This window comes from Cetorhinus maximus, unplaced genomic scaffold (assembly GCF_964194155.1).
Source record: "Cetorhinus maximus unplaced genomic scaffold, sCetMax3.hap1.1 HAP1_SCAFFOLD_424, whole genome shotgun sequence".
NCBI classification, from domain to species: Eukaryota; Metazoa; Chordata; class Chondrichthyes; order Lamniformes; family Cetorhinidae; genus Cetorhinus; species Cetorhinus maximus.
In genome coordinates this window covers 122,260-141,176 of record NW_027596369.1, presented here as the reverse complement: position 1 = coordinate 141,176, position 18,917 = coordinate 122,260, and the positions used below count along the sequence as shown (strand labels likewise).

At 51.7% G+C, this 18,917-nt stretch overlaps 1 protein-coding gene across 1 annotated transcript in view; it reads right to left on the bottom strand.

The window, feature by feature from the left end:
* Positions 1 to 17,236, bottom strand: part of LOC144673660 (calcitonin gene-related peptide type 1 receptor-like) — a 221,603-nt gene extending 204,367 nt beyond the window's left edge. The window contains exon 1 of the mRNA XM_078535385.1: positions 17,174 to 17,236. Within this exon, the coding sequence (XP_078391511.1) occupies positions 17,174 to 17,236 (63 nt within the window). The remainder of the gene's footprint in view (positions 1 to 17,173) is intronic.
* Between the last annotated feature and the right edge of the window lie 1,681 nt (positions 17,237 to 18,917).

The following is an 18,917-nucleotide window of genomic DNA, read 5'->3' as shown; positions in this document are numbered from 1 at the left end:
AGTGTAGGGAGCATCAGTGTTGAGAGGGGACAGGGTATAGGGCGGATAGTGAAGAGAGGAGAGCACATAGAGGGGTCTCTGTAGAGGGGGGACACTGTAGAGAGTGGAGTCTGTAGGCAGGGGAGAGTGTAGAGAGGGGAGGGTGTAGAAAGGGGAGAGTGTAGAGAGGGGACAGCATAGAAAGGGGACATGTAGGGAAGGACAGTATAGAGAGATGACAGTGGAGAAAGGGGACAGTGTAGAGAGTTGACCGTGTAGAGAGTGGACAGTGTGGAGAGTGGACTATGTAGATAGGTGAGAGTAAAGAGAGGGGACAGCGTATGAGGAGACAGTGTAGTGAGGGGACAGTTTAGAGAGGAGACAATGCAGAGAGGGACAGTGTGGAGATGGGACAGGGTAGAGAGGGGACAGGTTGGAGAGGTGAAAGTATAGAGGGCAGACAATACATAAAGCTGACAGTGTAGTGAGGGATGGAGTAGAGAGGGACAGAGTAGAGAGAGACAGAGTAGAGAGGGACGGAGTAGAGAGGGACAGAGTAGAAAGGGACAGAGTAGAGAGGGGACTGTGCAGAGAGCGGGCTATGCAGAGTGGGGGCAGTGTAGAGAGGAGACAGGGTAGAGAGCAAGACTGTCGAGGGGGGGCAGCATGGATAAGAGACAGTGTAGTGTGGGGACAGGGTGCAGAGGAGAGTGTGGTTAGGGGAGGGTGTTGAGAGGATGCAGTGTCGAAAGGAGACAATGAAGAGAAAGGACAGTGTAGAGATGGGAAAGGTTACAGGCCATCAATGTAGAGAGGGGAGAGTGTAGAGAGGATGAGAGTGTAGAGAGGGGGCAGTGTAGAGAGGGACAGTGTAGAGAGGGACAGTGCAGAGAGGGACAGTGTAGAGAGGGGACAGTGTAGAGTGGGGACAGTGTAGAGAGCAGACAGAACCGATAGGGGACAGTGTAGAGAGAGAACGTGTAGAGAAGGATAGTGAGAGAACACAGGGGAGAGAGGGGAAAGTATAGAGAGGAGACAGTGTAGAGAGGGGACAGTGTGGAGAGGAGAAAGTGTGGAGAGGAGACAGTGTATATTGGAGACAGTGTATATTGGAGACAGTGTAGAGAGGGAACAGTGTAGAGAAGAGACAGTGCAGAGAGGGACAGTGTAGAGAGGGAGAGTGTGTAGAGGAGACAGTGTAAATTGGAGATGGCGTATGTTGTAGACAGTGTCAAGAGGGGACAGTGTCGAGAGGGGACAGTGTCAAGAGGGGACAGTGTCGAGAGGGGACAGTGTAGAGAGGAGGCAGTCTAAATATGGACAGTGTAGAGAGGGGACAGTGTAAGTAGGCACAGTGGAGAGGAGACAATGTAGAGAGTGGACAGGAAAGAGAGGGGACAGTGTAGATGGGAGGCAGGGTAGGGAGCGTCAGTGTCGAGAGGAGACAGTGTCGAGAGGAGACAGTGTCGAGAGGAGACAGTGTCGAGAGGAGACAGTGTCGAGAGGAGACAGTGTATATTGGAGACAGTGTAGAGAGGGGACAGTGTAGAGAGGACAGTGTAGAGAGGGGACAATGTAGAGAGGAGGCAGTGTAGAGAAGGACAGTGTAGAGAGGGGACTGTGTAGATAGGAGAGAGTAAAGAGAGGTCAGAGTGCAGAGAGTGGACAGTGTAAAGAGGGGACAGGAAAGAGAGGGTACAGTGTCGATGGGAGGCAGTATAGAGAGCATCAGTGTAGAGAGGGTCAGTGTAGAGAGGGGACAGTGCAGTGAGGGACAGTGTCAAGAGGAGACAGTGTAGAGAGGGACAGTGTAAAGAGAAGACAGTGTAGAGAGGGGACAGTGCAGAGAGGGACAGTGTCGAGAGGAAACAGTGTAGAGAGGGGACATGTAAATAATGACAGTGTAGAGAGACAACAGTGGAGAGAGGGGACAGTGGAGAGAGGAGACAGTGTAGAGGGGGACAGTGTAGAGAAGAGACAGTGCAGAGAGGGACAGTGTAGAGTGGGAGAGTGTGTAGAGGAGACAGTGTAAATTGGAGATGGCGTATGTTGTAGACAGTGTAGAGAGGGGACAGTGTCGAGAGGGGACAGTGTCGAGAGGGGACAGTGTCGAGAGGGGACAGTGTAGAGAGGGGACAGTGTAGAGAGGAGGCAGTCTAAATATGGACAGTTCAGAGAGGGGACAGTGTAAGTAGGCACAGTGGAGAGGAGACAATGTAGAGAGTGGACAGGAAAGAGAGGGGACAGTGTAGAGAGGGGGCAGTGTAGGGAGCGTCAGTGTCGAGAGGAGACAGTGTAGAGAGGAGACAGTGTTGATAGGGGACATGTTATAGAGCGGACAGTGTGGAGAGGAGACAGCGTAGAGGGGGGAAACTGTCGAGAGGATAGAGTGTAGAGAAGAGACAGAGTAGAAAGAGGACAACATAGAAAAGGGACAGCATAGAGAGGGTACAATGTAGAGAGGGACAGTGTAGAGGCGTACAGTGTAGAGAGGGGGCTTTGTGGAGAGTGGAGCGTGTGGGGAAAACACAGTGTAGAGAGGGGACAGTGTAGAGAGGGGACAGTGTAGAGAGGAAACAGTGTAGAGAGGTAAGTGTAGAGAGGAGACAGTATAGAGAGGGGACAGTGTAGAGAGGGGAGAGTGTAGAGAGGGGAGAGTGTAGAGAGGGGAAAGTGTAGAGAGGGGACAGTGCAGAGAGGAGACAGTGTAGAGAGGGGACAGTGTAGAGAGGGGACGGTGTAGAGAGCGGACAGTGTAGAGAGGAGACAGTGTAGAGAGGGGACAGTGCAGAGAGGGGACAGTGTACAGAGGAGAGAGTGTAGAGAGGGGGCAGTGTTGAGAGGGGAGAGTGTAGAGACAGGACAGTGCAGAGAGGAGAGAGTGTAGAGAGGGGACAGTGTAAGGGAAGACAGTGTAGAGAGGGGACAGTGTAGAGAGGAGTGAGTGTAGAGAGGGGACAGTGCAGAGAGGAGAGAGAGTGTCAAGAGGGGACAGTGTTGAGAGGGGACAGTGTAGAGAGGGGACAGTGTAGAGAGGAGACAGTGTAGAGAGGAGACAGTGTAGAGAGGGGACAGTGTTGAGAGGGGACGGTGTAGAGAGCGGACAGTGTAGAGAGGGGACAGTGCAGAGAGGGGACAGTGCAGAGAGGGGACAGTGTAGAGAGGGGACAGTGTAGAGAGGAGACAGTGTAGCGAGGGGAGAGTGTACAGAGGAGAGAGTGTAGAGAGGGGGCAGTGCAGAGAGGGGAGAGTGTAGAGACGGGACAGTGCAGAGAGGAGAGAGTGTAGAGAGGGGACAGTGTAGAGAGAAGACAGTGTAGAGAGGGGACAGTGTAGAGAGTAGAGAGAGTGTCGAGAGGGGACAGTGTAGAGAGGGGACAGTGTAGAGAGAGGAGACAGTGCAGAGAGAGGAGACAGTGTAGAGAGGAGACAGTGTAGAGAGGGGACAGTGTAGAGAGGAGACAGTGTAGAGAGGAGACAGTGTAGAGAGGAGACAGTGTAGAGAGGGGATAGTGTAGAGAGAGGAGACAGTGTAGAGAGGAGACAGTGTAGAGAGGAGACTGTGTAGAGAGGAGACAGTGTGGAGAGGGACAGTGTAGAGAGGGGAGAGTGTAGAGAGGGGAAAGTGTAGAGAGGGGACAGTGCAGAGAGGAGACAGTGTAGAGAGGGGACAGTGTAGAGAGGGGACAGTGTAGAGAGGGGACGGTGTAGAGAGCGGACAGTGTAGAGAGGAGACAGTGCAGAGAGGGGACAGTGTACAGAGGAGAGAGTGTAGAGAGGGGGCAGTGTTGAGAGGGGAGAGTGTAGAGACAGGACAGTGCAGAGAGGAGAGAGTGTAGAGAGGGGACAGTGTAGAGAGAAGACAGTGTAGAGAGGGGACAGTGTAGAGAGGAGTGAGTGTAGAGAGGGGACAGTGTAGAGAGGAGAGAGAGTGTCGAGAGGGGACAGTGTTGAGAGGGGACAGTGTAGAGAGGGGACAGTGTGGAGATGCGACAGTATAGAGGGGAGACAGCACATAAAGTTGTCTGTGTAGTGTGGGACTCTGTAGAGAGGAGACAGTGAAGAAAGGACACAGTGTGTAGAGGGGACATTGGAGAGAGGGACAGTGTAAAGAGGAGACAGTGTAAAGATGATAGTGTAGAGAGGGGATAGTGTAGAGAGGGGACAGTGGAGAGAGGGGATAGTGTAGAGAGGGGACAGTGTAGAGAGGAGACAGTGTAGAGAGGGGACAGTATAGAGGTGACAGTGCAGAGAGATTGTATTGAGGGAGGGGGCAGTGTAGAGAGGGGATAGTGTACAGAGGAGACAGTGTACAGAGGAGACAGTGTAGAGAGGAAGACTGTGCAGAGGAGACAGTGTAAATTGGAGATGGCGTATGTTGTAGACAGTGTAGAGAGGGGACAGTGTAGAGAGGGACAGTGTAGAGAGGAACAGTGTAGAGAGGAGACAGAGAAGAGATGGGGCAGTGACGAGAGAGGACAGTGAAGAGAGGGGCAGTGTAGAGAGGGGACAGCGTACGGAGGAGACAGTGTAGAGAGGGTACAGTGTCGAGAAGAGGCAGTGTGGAGAGGCGACAGAGAAGCGATGGGGCAGTGTAGAGATGAGGTGGTGAAGAGAGGGGATAGTGCAGGCACGAGACAGTGTAGAGAGGGACAGTGTAGAGAGGGGACAGTGTAGAGAGGGGACAGTGTAGAGAGGGGACAGTGTAGAGAGGGGACAGTGTAGAGAGGGGACAGTGTAGAGAGGGGACAGTGTAGAGAGGGGACAGTGTAGAGAGGGGACAGTGGAGAGAGGCAACAGTGAAGAGAGGGGACAGTATAGAGGTGACAGTGTAGAGAGAATGTATTGCAGGGAGGGGGCAGTGCATAGAGGGGATAGTGTACAGAGGAGACAGTGTACAGAGGAGGCAGTGTAGAGAGGGGACAGTGTAGAGAGGGGACAGTGTAGAGAGGGGACAGAGGAAAGAGGGGACAGTGTAGAGAGGGAACAGTGTAGAGAGGGGACAGAGGAAAGAGGCGACAATGTAGCGAGGAGACAGCGTAGAGAGGGGACAGTGTAGAGGTGATAGTGTGGAGAGAATGCATTGTAGGAAGGGTTCAGTGTAGAGAGGGGATAGTGTAGAGAGGGAATAGTGTAGAGAGTGGCAGTGTAGAGAGGATACAGTGTAGAGACGAAGCAGTCAAGACGGGGACAGTATCGAGATGGGACATTGCAGGGAGGGGACAGTTTAGAGTGGGGACCGTGTAGGGAGGGCACATTGTAGGGAGAAACATGTAGAGAAGGACAGTGCAGATAGAGACAGTGGAGAGGGGACACTGTAGAGAGGGGACACTGTAGAGAAGGCACAATGTAGAGACTGGCCAGTGTAGAGAGGGGACATTATAGAGAGAGGAGAGAGTGTAGAGAGGGGGCAGGGTATATAGGGGACAGAGAAGAGATGGGGCAGTGACGAGAGAGGACAGTGAAGAGAGGGGCAGTGTAGAGATGAGGTGGTGTAGAGAGGGGATAGTGCAGGCAGGAGACAGTGTAGAGAGGGACAGTGGAGAGAGGAGACAGTGGAGAGAGGAGACAGTGTAGAGAGGAGACAGTGGAGAGAGTGGACAGTGGAGAGAGTGGACAGTGGAGAGAGTGGACAGTGGAGAGAGTGGACAGTGCAGAGAGGCGACAGTGTAGAGAGTGGACAGTGGAGAAAGTGGACAGTGGAGAGAGGCGACAGTGGAGAGAGGGGACAGTGGAGTTAGCAGACAGTGTACAGAGGAGACAGTGTAGAGGTGACAGTGCAGAGAGAATGCATTGTAGAGAGGGGACAGTGTAGAGAGGGGATAGTGTCCGGAGGAGACAATGTACAGAGGAGACAGTGTAGAAAGGGAAGGAGTAGAGAGGAGACAGTTTAGAGAGGAAGCAATCAAGAAGGGGACAGTATAGAGACGGGACATTGTAGGGGGGGTACAGTTTAGAGAGGGGACTGTGTAGTGATGGGACATTGCAGAGAGGAAACAGTGTAGATAGGGACAGTGCAAATAGAGGCAAAGTAGAGAGGGGACAGTGTAGAGAGGGGACAGTGTAGAGAGGGGACAGTGTAGAGAGGGGTCACTGTAGAGAGGGGACAGTGTAGAGAGGAGGCAGTGTAGAGAGGGACAGTGTAGAGAGGGGACAGTGTAGAGAGGGGACAGTGTGGAGAGGGGACAGTGTGGAGAGGAACCTATCAAAAGGGGGACAGTATAGAGACGGGACATTGTAGGGAGGGGACAGTTTAGAGAGGGGACCGTGTAGTGAGGGGACATTGTAGGGAGGAAACAGTGTAGATAGGGACAGTGCAGATAGAGGCAATGTATAGAGGGGACACTGTAGAGAGGGGACAGTGTAGAGAGGAGGCAGTGTAGAGAGGGGACAGTGTAGAGAGGGGACAGTGTAGAGAGGGGACAGTGTAGAGAGGGGACAGTGGAGCGAGGGGACAGTGGTGAGAGGAGACAGTGGAGAGAGGGGACAGTGGAGAGAGTGGACAGTGTAGAGAGGGGACAGTGGAGATAGGGGACAGTGTAGAGAGGGTAGAGTGTAGAGAGGGGACAGTGGAAAGAGGGGACAGTGGAGAGAGGGGACAGTGGAGAGAGGGTAGAGTGTAGAGAGGGTAGAGTGTAGAGAGGGTAGAGTGTAGAGAGGGTAGAGTGTAGAGAGGGGACAGTGGGGAGAGGGGACAGTGGGGAGAGGGTAGAGTGTAGAGAGGGACAGTGTAGAGAGGGGACAATGTAGGGAGGGGACAGTGTATAGAAGGAGGGTTTTGGAAGGAGCCCTTGTTGAGAGGGATAGTGTACAGAGGGTACAGTGTTGACAGGAGACAGTGTAGAGAAAACACAGTGTAGAGAGGGGACCGTCTGGAGAGTGGAAAGTGTAGAGAGGAGACAGTGTAGAGAGGAGACAGTGTAGAGAGGGGACAGTGTAGAGAGGAGACAGTGTAGAGAGGAGACAGTGTAGAGAGGAGTCAATGTAGAGAGCAGACAGTGTAGAGAGGAGACAGTGTAGAGAGGAGACAGTGTAGAGAGGAGTCAATGTAGAGAGGAGTCAATGTAGAGAGGAGTCAATGTAGAGAGGAGTCAATGTAGAGAGGAGACAGTGTAGAGAGGAGACAGTGTAGAGAGGAGACAGTGTAGAGAGGAGACAGTGTAGAGAGGAGTCAATGTAGAGAGGAGTCAATGTAGAGAGGAGACAGTGTAGAGAGGAGTCAATGTAGAGAGCAGACAGTGTAGAGAGGGGACAGTATGGAGAGGGGACAGTGTGGAGAGGGGCTAGTGTCGAGAGGAGGCAGTCAATAAGGGGACAATATAGAGAGGGGACATTGTAGGGAGGGGACAGTTTAGAGAGGGGACCGTTTAGAGAGGGGACATTGTATGGAGGAAACAGTGTAGAGAGGGACAATGCAGATAGAGACACTGTAGAGAGGGGGCATTGTAGAGAGAGGGGACAGTGGAGAGAGTGGACAGTGGAAAGAGGGCACAATGTAGAGAGGGGAAATGTAGAGAGGGGACTCTGTAGAGAGAGGGGAGAGTGTAGAGAGGAGACAGTGTAGAGAGGGGACAGAGTTAAGATGGGGCAGTGAGGAGAGAGGGCAGTGAAGAGAGGGGCAGTGAAGAGAGGGGCAGTGTAGAGAGGAGGTGGTGTAGAGAGGGGACAGTGCAGGCAGGAGACAGTGTAGAGAGGGGACAGTGGAGAGAGGGGACAGTGTTGAGAGGAGACAGTGTAGAGAGGGGACAATGTAGAGACAGGACAGTGCAGAGAGGGACAGTGTAGAGAAGTGACAGTGTAGAGAAGGACATTGTAGAGAGGGGACTGTGTAGAGAGGGGACAGGGAAGAGAGGGGACAGGGATTTGCCCACTCTGAACAGTTCCTACAGATTGGAGGGTAGCTAATGTAACCCCACTATTTAAAAAGGGAGGTAGAGAGAGAACAGGGAATTATAGACCAGTTAGCCTGGCGTCGGTAGTGGGGAAAATTCTGGAGTCCATTATAAAAGATTTAATAGCTGAGCACGTGGAAACGAGTGGCAGAATCGGACAGAGTCAGCATGGATTTATGAAAGGGAAATCATGCTTGACAAATCTACTGGAATTTTTCGAGGATGTAACTAGTAGAGTTGATGAGGGGGAGCCAGTGGATGTGGTTTATTTGGACTTTCAGAAGGTTTTCAGCAAAGTCCCACATAAGAAATTGGCGTGTAAATTAAAGCGCATGGGATTGGGGGTAGTGAATTGAGATGGATAGAAAACTGGTTGGCAGACAGGAAACAAAGTGTAGGAATAAACGGGTCTTTTTCCGAATGGCAGGCAGTGACTAGTGGGGTACCGCAGGGATCGGTGCTGAGACCCCAGCTATTCACAATATATATTAATGATTTAGATGAGGGAACTGAATGTAATATCTCCAAATTTGCAGATGACACAAAGCTGGGTGGGAGGGTGAGCTGTAATGAGGATGCAGAGGTGCTTCAGTGTGATTTGGACAAGCTGAGTGAGTGGGTAAGTGCATGGCAGATACAGTATAATGTGGATAAATGTGAGGTTATCCACTTTGGTAGCAAAAACAGGAAGGCAGATTCTTATCTGAATGGCTATAAATTGAGAGAGGGGAATGTGCAATGAGACCTGGGTGTCCTCGTACACCAGTCGCTGAAGGTAAGCATGCAGGTGCAGCAGGTGGTAAAGAAGGCAAATAGTATGTTGGCCTTCATACCAGAGGATTCGAGTACAGGAACAGGGATGTCTTGCTGCAATTGTACAGGGCCTTGGTGAGACCACACCTGGAATATTGTGTGCAGTTTTGGTCTCCTTATCTGAGGAAGGATGTTCTTGCTATAGAGGGAGTGCAGTGAAGGTTTACCCGACTGATTCCTGGGATGGCGGGACTGACATATGAGGAGAGATTGAGTCGGTTAGGATTATATTTGCTGGAGTTCAGAAGAATGAGGGGGATCTCATAGAAACCTATAAAATTCTAACAGGACTAGACAGGGTAGATGCAGGAAGGATGTTCCCGATGGTGGGGGAGTCCAGAACCAGGGGTCACAGTCTGAGGATATGGGGTAGACCATTTAGGACTGAGATGAGGAGAAATATCTTCACCCAGAGAGGGGTGAGCCTGTGGAATTCGTTACCACAGAAAGTAGTTGAGACCAAAACATTGTATGTTTTCAAGAAGGAGTTAGATATAGCTCTTGGGGCGAAAGGGATCAAAGGGTATGGGGAGAAAGCGGGAGCAGGCTATTGAGTTGGATGATCAGCCATGATCATAATGAATGGCGGAGCAGGCTCGAAGGGCCGAATGGCCTACTCCTGTTCCTAGTTTCTATGTTTCTATGGAAGAAAGGGGACAGTGTAGATGGGAGGCAGTGTAGATAGGGACAGTATGGAGATGGGACAGTGGAGAGAGGGGATAGTGGAAAGAGGGCACAATGTAGACCGGGGACAGTGTAGAAAGGAGGCAGTGAAGGGAGGGTCACTGCAGAGAGAGGAGACAGTATAGAGAGGAGACAGTGTAGAGAGGAGACAGTGTAGAGAGGAGACAGTGTAGAGAGGAGACAGTGTAGAGAGGAGACAGTGTAGAGAGGGGACAGTGTAGAGAGGAGACAGTGTAGAGAGGAGACAGTGTAGAGAGGAGACAGTGTAGAGAGGAGACAGTGTAGAGAGGGGACAGTGTAGAGAGGAGACAGTGTAGAGAGGGGACAGTGTAGAGAGGGGACAGTGTAGAGAGGAGACAGTGTAGAGAGGAGACAGTGTAGAGAGGAGACAGTGTAGAGAGGGGACAGTGTAGAGAGGGGACAGAGTTAAGATGGGGCAGTGAGGAGAGAGGGCAGTGTAGAGAGGGGACAGTGTAGAGAGGGGACAGTGTAGAGAAGAGGCAGTGTAGAAAGGGGGACAGTGTAGAGAGGAGACAGTGTAGAGAGGGACAGTGTAGAGAGGAGGCAGTGTAGAAAGGGAGCAATGTAGAGAGGGGACAGTGTAGAGAGAGGGACAGTGTAGAGAAGAGGCAGTGTAGAGAGGGACAATGTAGAGAGGGGAATGTGTAGAGGGGGACAGTGTAGAGAGGGGACAGTGTAGAGAGGGGACAGTGTAGAGAGGGGACATTGTAGAGAGGGGACATTGTAGAGAAGAGGCACTGTAGAGAGAGGGACAGTGTAGAGAGGAGGCAGTGTAGAGAGGGACAGTGTAGAGAGGGGACAATGTAGAGAGGGGACGGTGTAGAGAGGGGACAGAGTTAAGATGGGGCAGTGAGGAGAGAGGGCAGTGAAGAGAGGGGACAGTGTAGAGAGGGGACAGTGTAGAGAGAGGGACAGTGTAGAGAGGAGGCAGTGTAGAGCGGGACAGTGTAGAGAGGGGACAGTGTAGAGAGGGGACGGTGTAGAGAGTGGACAGTGTAGAGAGTGGACAGTGTAGAGAGGGGACAGTGTAGAGAGGGGACAGTGTAGAGAGGGGACACTGTAGAGAGAGGGACAGTGTAGAGAGGAGACAGTGTAGAGAGGGGACAGTGTAGAGAGGGGACACTGTAGAGAGAGGGGAGAGTGTAGAGAGGAGACAGTGTAGAGAGGAGACAGTGTAGAGAGGGGACAGAGTTAAGATGGGGCAGTGAGGAGAGAGGGCAGTGAAGAGAGGGGCAGTGAAGAGAGGGGCAGTGTAGTGAGGAGGTGGTGTAGAGAGGGGACAGTGTAGAGAGGGGACAGTGCAGGCAGGAGACAGTGTAGAGAGGGGACAATGTAGAGACAGGACAGTGCAGAGAGGGGACAGCGTAGAGAAGTGATAGTGTAGAGAAGGACATTGTAGAGAGGGGACTGTGTAGATAGGGGAGAGTAAAGAGAGGGGACAATGAAAAGAGGAGACAGTGTAGAGAGGAGACAGGGAAGAGAGGGGACAGGGATTTGCCCACTCTGAACAGTTCCTACAGATTGGAGGGTAGCTAATGTAACCCCACTATTTAAAAAGGGAGGTAGCGAGAAAACAGGGGATTATAGACCAGTCAGCCTGACGTCGGTAGTGGGGAAAATTCTGGAGTCCATTATAAAAGATTTAATAGCTGAGCACGTGGAAAACAGTGGCAGAATCGGACAGAGTCAGCATGGATTTATGAAAGGGAAATCATGCTTGACAAATCTACTGGAATTTTTCGAGGATGTAACTAGTAGAGTTGATGAGGGAAAGCCAGTGGATGTGGTTTATTTGGACTTTCAGAAGGCTTTCGACAAAGTCCCACATAAGAAATTGGCGTGTAAATTAAAGCGCATGGGATTGGGGGTAGTGAATTGAGATGGACAGAAAACTGGTTGGCAGACAGGAAACAAAGAGTAGGAATAAACGGGTCATTTTCCTAATGGCAGGCAGTGACTAGTGGGGTACCGCAGGGATCGGTGCTGGGACCCCAGCTATTCACAATACATATTAATGATTTAGATGAGGGAACTGAATGTAATATCTCCAAATTTGCAGATGACACAAAGCTGGGTGGGAGGGTGAGCTGTGAGGAGGATGCAGAGATGCTTCAGTGTGATTTGGACAAGCTGAGTGAGTGGGCAAATGCATGGCAGATGCAGTATAATGTGGGTAAATGTGAGGTTATCCACTTTGGTAGCAAAAACAGGAAGGCAGATTCTTATCTGAATGGCTATAAATTGAGAGAGGGGAATGTGCAACGAGACCTGGGTGTCCTCGTACACCAGTCGCTGAAGGTAAGCATGCAGGTGCAGCAGGCGGTAAAGAAGGCAAATGGTATGTTGGCCTTCATAGCCAGAGGACTCGAGTACAGGAACAGTGATGTCTTGCTGCAGTTGTACAGGGCCTTGGTGAGACCACACCTGGAATATTGTGTGCAGTTTTGGTCTCTTTATCTGAGGAAGGATGTACTTGCTATAGAGGGAGTGCAGCGAAGGTTTACCCGACTGATTCCTGGATGGCGGGAATGACATATGAGGAGAGATTGAGTCGGTTAGGATTATATTCACTGGAGTTCAGAAGAATGAGGAGGGATCTCATAGAAACCTATAAAATTCTAACAGGACTAGACAGGGTAGATGCAGGAAGGATGTTCCCGATGGCTGGGGGAGTCCAGAACCAGGGGTCACAGTCTGAGGATATGGGGTAGACCATTTAGGACTGAGATGAAGAGAAATTTCTTCACCCAGAGAGTGGTGAGCCTGTGGAATTCACTACCACAGAAAGTAGTTGAGACCAAAACATTGTATGTTTTCAAGAAGGAGTTAGATATAGCTCTGGGGGCGAAAGGGATCAAAGGGTATGGGGAGAAAGCGGGAGCAGGCTATTGAGTTGGATGATCAGCCACGATCATAATGAATGGCGGAGCAGGCTCGAAGGGCCGAATGGCCTACTCCTGCTCCTAGTTTCTATGTTTCTATGGAAGAAAGGGGACAGTGTAGATGGGAGGCAGTGTCGATAGGGACAGTATGGAGATGGGACAGTGGAGAGAGGGGATAGTGGAAAGAGGGCAGAATGTAGACCGGGGACAGTGTAGAAAGGAGGCAGTGAAGGGAGGGGACACTGTAGAGAGAGGGAGAGTGTAGAGAGGAGACAGTGTAGAGAGGGGACAGAGTTAAGATGGGGCAGTGAGGAGAGAGTGCAGTGAAGAGAGGGGCAGTGAAGAGAGGGGGCAGTGCAGAGAGGAGGTGGTGTAGAGAGGAGACAGTGCAGGCAGGAGACAGTGTAGAGAGGGGACAGTGGAGAGAGGGGACAGTGTTGAGAGGGGACAGTGTTGAGAGGGGACAGTGTTGAGAGGGGACAGTGTTGAGAGGGGACAGTGGAGAGAGGGGACAGTGTTGAGAGGAGACAGTGTAGAGAGGGACAATGTAGAGACCCAGAGAGCGGTGAGCCTGTGGAATTCGTTACCACAGAAAGTAGTTGAGACCAAAACATTGTATGTTTTCAAGGAGTTAGATATAGCTCTGGGGGCGAAAGGGATCAAAGGGTATGGGGAGAAAGCGGGAGCAGGCTATTGAGTTGGATGATCAGCCATGATCATAATGAATGGCAGAGCAGGCTCGAAGGGCCGAATGGCCTACTCCTGCTCCTAGTTTCTATGTTTCTATGAAAGAGAGGGGACAATGTAGATGGGAGGCAGTATATAGAGCATCAGTGTAGATGGGAGGCAGTGTAGATAGGGACAGTATGGAGATAGGACAGTGGAGAGAGGGGACAGTGGAAAGAGGGCACAATGTAGACCGGGGACAGTGTAGAGAGGGGGCAGTGTAGGGAGGGTCACTGCAGAGAGAGGGGAGAATGTAGAGAGGAGCCAGTGTAGAGAGGGACAGTGTAGAGAGGGGTCACTGAAGAGAGGGGACACCAGAGAGGGGACAGAGAAGAGATGGGGATGTGACGAGAGAGGACAGTGAAGAGAGGGGCAGTGTAGGGAGGAGGTGGTGTAGAGAGGGGATAGTGCAGGCAGGAGACAGTGTAGAGAGGGATAGTGTAGAGAGGGGTCAGTGGAAAGAGGGGACAGTGTAGCGAGGAGACAGCGTAGAGAGGGGACAGTGGAGAGAGCAGACAATGTAGAGAGGGGACAGTGTAGAGGGGGTCACTGTAGAAAGGGGAGTCTGTAGAAAGGGGACACTATAGAGAGAGGACACTGTAGGGAGGGGAGAGTGTAGAGAAGAGACAGTGCAGAGCGGGGACAGTGTAGAGAGTTGACAATGTAGAGAGTTGACATTGTGGAGAGTGGACAGTGTGGTGAGTGGACAGTGTGGTGAGTGGACAGTGTGGAGAGTGGACAGTGTGGAGAGTGGACAGTGTGGAGAGTGGACAGTGTGGTGAGTGGACAGTGTGGTGAGTGGACAGTGTGGAGAGTGGACAGTGTGGAGAGTGGACAGTGTGGAGAGTGGACAGTGTGGAGAGTGGACAGTGTGGTGAGTGGACAGTGTGGAGAGTGGACAGTGTGGTGAGTGGACAGTGTGGTGAGTGGACAGTGTGGTGAGTGGACAGTGTGGAGAGTGGACAGTGTGGTGAGTGGACAGTGTGGTGAGTGGACAGTGTGGAGAGTGGACAGTGTGGAGAGTGGACAGTGTGGAGAGTGGACAGTGTGGTGAGTGGACAGTGTGGTGAGTGGACAGTGTGGAGAGTGGACAGTGTGGAGAGTGGACAGTGTGGTGAGTGGACAGTGTGGAGAGTGGACAGTGTGGTGAGTGGACAGTGTGGTGAGTGGACAGTGTGGTGAGTGGACAGTGTGGTGAGTGGACAGTGTGGAGAGTGGACAGTGTGGTGAGTGGACAGTGTGGTGAGTGGACAGTGTGGTGAGTGGACAGTGTAGAGAGTAGACAGTGCAGAGAGTGGACAGTGTAGAGAGTGGACAGTGTAGAGAGGGGCCAGTGTAGAGAGGGGACAGTGTAGAGAGTGGACAGTGTAGAGAGTAGACAGTGTAGAGAGTAGACAGTGTAGAGAGTAGACAGTGCAGAGAGTGGACAGTGTAGAGAGTAGACAGTGTAGAGAGTAGACAGTGTAGAGAGTAGACAGTGTAGAGAGTAGACAGTATAGAAAGGGGGCAGTGTAGAGAGGGGAAAGTTTAATGAGAAGACAGTGTCGAGAGGGGTCGGTGTTGAGAGAGGACAGTGTTGAGAGGGGACACTGTAGAGTGGGGACACTGCAGTGAGGGGACACTGTAGAGAGGGACACTGTAGAGAGGGACACTGTAGAGAGGGACACTGTAGAGAGGGGACACTGTAGAGTGGGGACACTGTAGAGAGGGGCACTGTAGAGAGGGGCACTGTAGAGAGGGGACACTGTAGAGTGGGGACACTGTAGAGAGGGGACACTGTAGAGTGGGGACACTGTAGAGAGGGGACACTGTAGAGTGGGGACACTGTAGAGAGGGGCACTGTAGAGAGGGGACACTGTAGAGTGGGGACACTGTAGAGAGGGGCAGTGTAGAGAGGGGACAGTGTAGAGAGGGGACAGTGTAGAGACGGGACACTGTAGAGAGGGGAGAGTGTAGAATGGAGAGAGTGTCGAGTGTTGACAGTGTAGAGAGGAGGCAGTGAAGAAAGGGACAGAGTAGAGAAGGAGCAGCGTAGAGAGCGGACAGTGTAGAGAGGGGATAGTGTAGGGAGGGGCACTGTAGAGATGGGCAGTGTAGAGAAGGGAAAGTGTAAATAGGAGAGAGTAAAGAAAGTCTTGAGAGGGGGACAGTGCAGAGAGGAGACAGTGCAGAGAGGAGACAATGTAGAGAGGTATCCGTGTCGAGAGGGGACCGTGTAGAAAGGTGAGAGTATAGAGAGGAGACACTGTAGAGAGTGGGAATTGTAGAGAGGAGACAGTGTAGAGAGGGAATGTATAGAGAGGGAATGTATAGAGAGGGGACAGTGTAGAGAGGGAATGTATAGAGAGGGAATGTGTAGAGAGGGGACAGTGTAGAGAGGGAATGTATAGAGAGGGAATGTGTAGAGAGGGGACAGTGTAGAGAGGGAATGTATAGAGAGGGAATGTGTAGAGAGGGGACAGTGTAGAGAGGGAATGTATAGAGAGGGAATGTGTAGAGAGGGGACAGTGTAGAGAGGGAATGTATAGAGAGGGAATGTGTAGAGAGATGACAGTGTAGAGAGAGGACAGTGGATAGAGGGGACAGTGCAGAGAGGGGACAGTGGATAGAGGAGACAGTGTAGAGAAGGGACAGTGTAGAGAGGGGACAGTGTAGAAAGGAGACAGTGTAGAGAGGAGACTGTGTAGAGAGGGAATGTATAGAGAGGGGACAGTGTAGAGAGGGGACAGTGTAGAGAGGAGACAGTGTAGAAAGGAGACAGTGTAGAGAGGAGACTGTGTAGAGAGGGAATGTATAGAGAGGGTACAGTGTAGAGAGTGCACCGTATAGAGAGGAGAGAGTATAGAGAAGAGACAGTGTAGTGGGGTCCCTGTAAAGAGGGGACTGTGTGGAGAGGAGACAGTGTAGAGAGGGGACAATGTAGAGAGGGGGCAGTGTAAAGAGGAAACAGTGTAGAGAGGTATCAGTGTAGAGAGGGGCAGTGCCAAGAGGAGACAGTGTAGAGAGGGGCAGTGTAGAGATGGGACAATGTGGAGAGGAGACCATGTAAAGAGAGTAGAGTATAGGGAGGGGAAGTGCAGAGAGGGGACCATGTAGAGAGGTGAGAATATAGAGAGGGGACACTGTAGAGAGTGGGAATTGCAGAGAGGAGACGGTGTAGAGAGGGGACAGTGTAGAGTGGGGACAGTGTAGATAGGGAATGTGTCGATAGGAGACAGTGTAGAGAGAGGTCAATGTGGAGAGGGACAGTGTAGAGTGGGACATTGTAGCAAGCGGACAGGTTAGAGAGGGGACAGTTTAGAGAGGGGACAGTGTAGAGAGCGTACACTGGATAGAGGGGACATTCCAGAGACGGTCATTGGAGAGAGGGTCAGTGTAGAGATGAGACAGTGTGGAGAGGGGACATTGTAGAGAGGAGACATTGTCAGGAGGGGACAGGGTAGAGAGAGGACTGTATACAGAGGAGACAGTGTAGAGAGGGCACCGTGTAGAGAGGGCACCGTGTAGAGAGTGGAGAGTATAGAGAGGGGACTCCATAGAGAGTGAGAAGTGTAGGGAGGAGAGATTGTAGAGAGGAGACAATGTATAGTGGGGTCCCTGTAGAGAGGGGACTGTGTGGAGCCTTGAGCCTGGTTCCCTTTCTCTGACATCTGCACCAGGGATATCGACTGGAGAGATCTGGGATAGTCAACCTGGAAAGTGCCCGCCTGAGAGATGACCTTCTCGAGGGATGTCGAACTGTTCATGGAATTGAGAGGTAAATCGACATTTGACTTCCCATTTGTTAATCGAGTAGCATAGAGAGCAACAGGGTCAACCATTGAAAGATACATTTTGCACTGAGGTTGGCAATTCTCCTTCACACAGAGCGTGATCAGCACATGGGATGATGCAGGGGAGGCAAAAGATCTGGAATCATTTATTATACAATTGGATGATGCATTATTGTCAATGTCGGCCTTTCTGTGTGGAAGATTACAATGGGCTGAATGGCCAACCTGATTTGTAGTTACATTGTGGTTTTGCGAATGTGCTCTATATACTTAATGGGCCGTATTTATGTTAAACAACACATATATATGTCATGTACGACAGAAACATTTCATGTCTGATTCTCAGTGCTTGCAAATATTTGAAGGAGATAGAAGATGGATAGGAAGTGGCATTTTCCCTCACCTCTGTGAGCATCAGAGCCATGAAGATGCAGACGACCACACTTCCCCTCATCATCTCAGACATCCTGACCGCACTGAGGAAAAACTCCAGCACTGACAAACTGTGGACAGAGTCGGAAGCTGAGAGTTAGAGTTACTATCCGATCGAGTGGTGGGTGAGTGACTCTCCCAGCAGTGCTGCATGGATTAGCGGGAGATGCAGGCGCAGTCTGGACATATTTCACATTGAAATTTCCCACCCAAGCAGCAATCGCCTACTCTGTGACATTTACACCCCGCTCCGTGACATCTGAACCCCGCCCCATGGCATAACTGCCCCAGTCCGTGATGTCACCAACCCTGCTCCATGACATCACCCCCGCTCCATCATGTCATCACCCCCCACTCCGTGCCATCACTGTCCTATTCAGTGATGTCATCGTCCCCACTCTGTGAAGTCATTGCCCACCCGATTCAAAGTCAGCACCCCTGTGATGTCACCAATCCCACTCCATGACATCAGCAGCTCTGCTCCATGATGTCATCACCCCACCCCCACAATGTCAGCACCCCCACTCTGTGACATCAGCAGCCCTGCTCCATGATGTCATCACAACGCCCACACAATGTCAGCACCCCCACTCTGTGACACTAATAATGACATTACTACCTCTGCTCATGATGTAATCACCCCTGCTTCGTGATATCACTGTCCCGTTCAGTGACGTCATAACCCCATTCTGTAAAGTCACTGGCCCCTGCTGTGTGACATCACCACCCCCACTCTGTTCTGTCATCAATGTACTCCTTGATATCACCGACCCCACTCTGTGGTGTCATTACCCCTGCTCCGTGACATCACCGTGAAGTCATCACCACCACCCCGCCCGACACCGCCGACTGCATGGTGTCATCAGCCACACCTGCTCAAGCCAACAGCCAGGAATGGCCTATCTCCCACAACCAATTGTGGTCAGAAATCCGAACCCTTGGGAAACAGTCCCTAAGGGAACAAGGGCCTCGATAATTGGGGGCTATAAATCCTCTAAAATAGGAGGCTTGGGAATCTAGTCCCTCAGGATTCAGTTGGTATGGCTCAGTACTAAGGGAGTGCTGCACTGTCGGAGGATCAGTGCTGAGGGAGTGCTGCACTGTCAGAGGGTCAGTACTGAGGGAGTGCTGCACTGTCGGAGGGTCAGTACTGAGGGAGCGCTGCACTATCGGAGGGTCAGTACTGAGGGAGCTCTGCACTGTCGGAGGGTCAACATTGAGGGAGTGCTGCACTGTCAGAGGGTCAGTACTGAGGGAGCTCTGCACTGTCGGAGGGTCAGTACTGAGGGAGTGCTGCATTGTCAGAGGGTCAGTACTGAGTGAGCGCTGTACTGTCAGAGGGTCAGTACTGAGTGAGCGCTGTACTGTCGGAGGGTCAACATTGAGGGATTGCTGCACTGTCAGAGGGTCAGTGCTGAGGGAGTGCTGCTCTGTCAGGGGGTCAGCTCTGAGGAAACGCTGCACTGTCGGAGGGTCAGTACTGAGGGAGTGCTGCATTGTCGGAGGGTCAGCACTGAGGGAGTGCTGCACTGTCGGAGGGTCAGTACTGAGGGAGTGCTGCATTGTCAGAGGTTCAGTACTGAGTGAGCGCTGTACTGTCGGAGGGTCAGTACTGAGGGAGTGCTGCACTGCCAGAGGGTCAGTGCTGAGTGAATGCTGCACTCTCAGAGTGTTAGTACTGAGGAAATGCAGCACTGTCGAAGGGTCAGTATTGA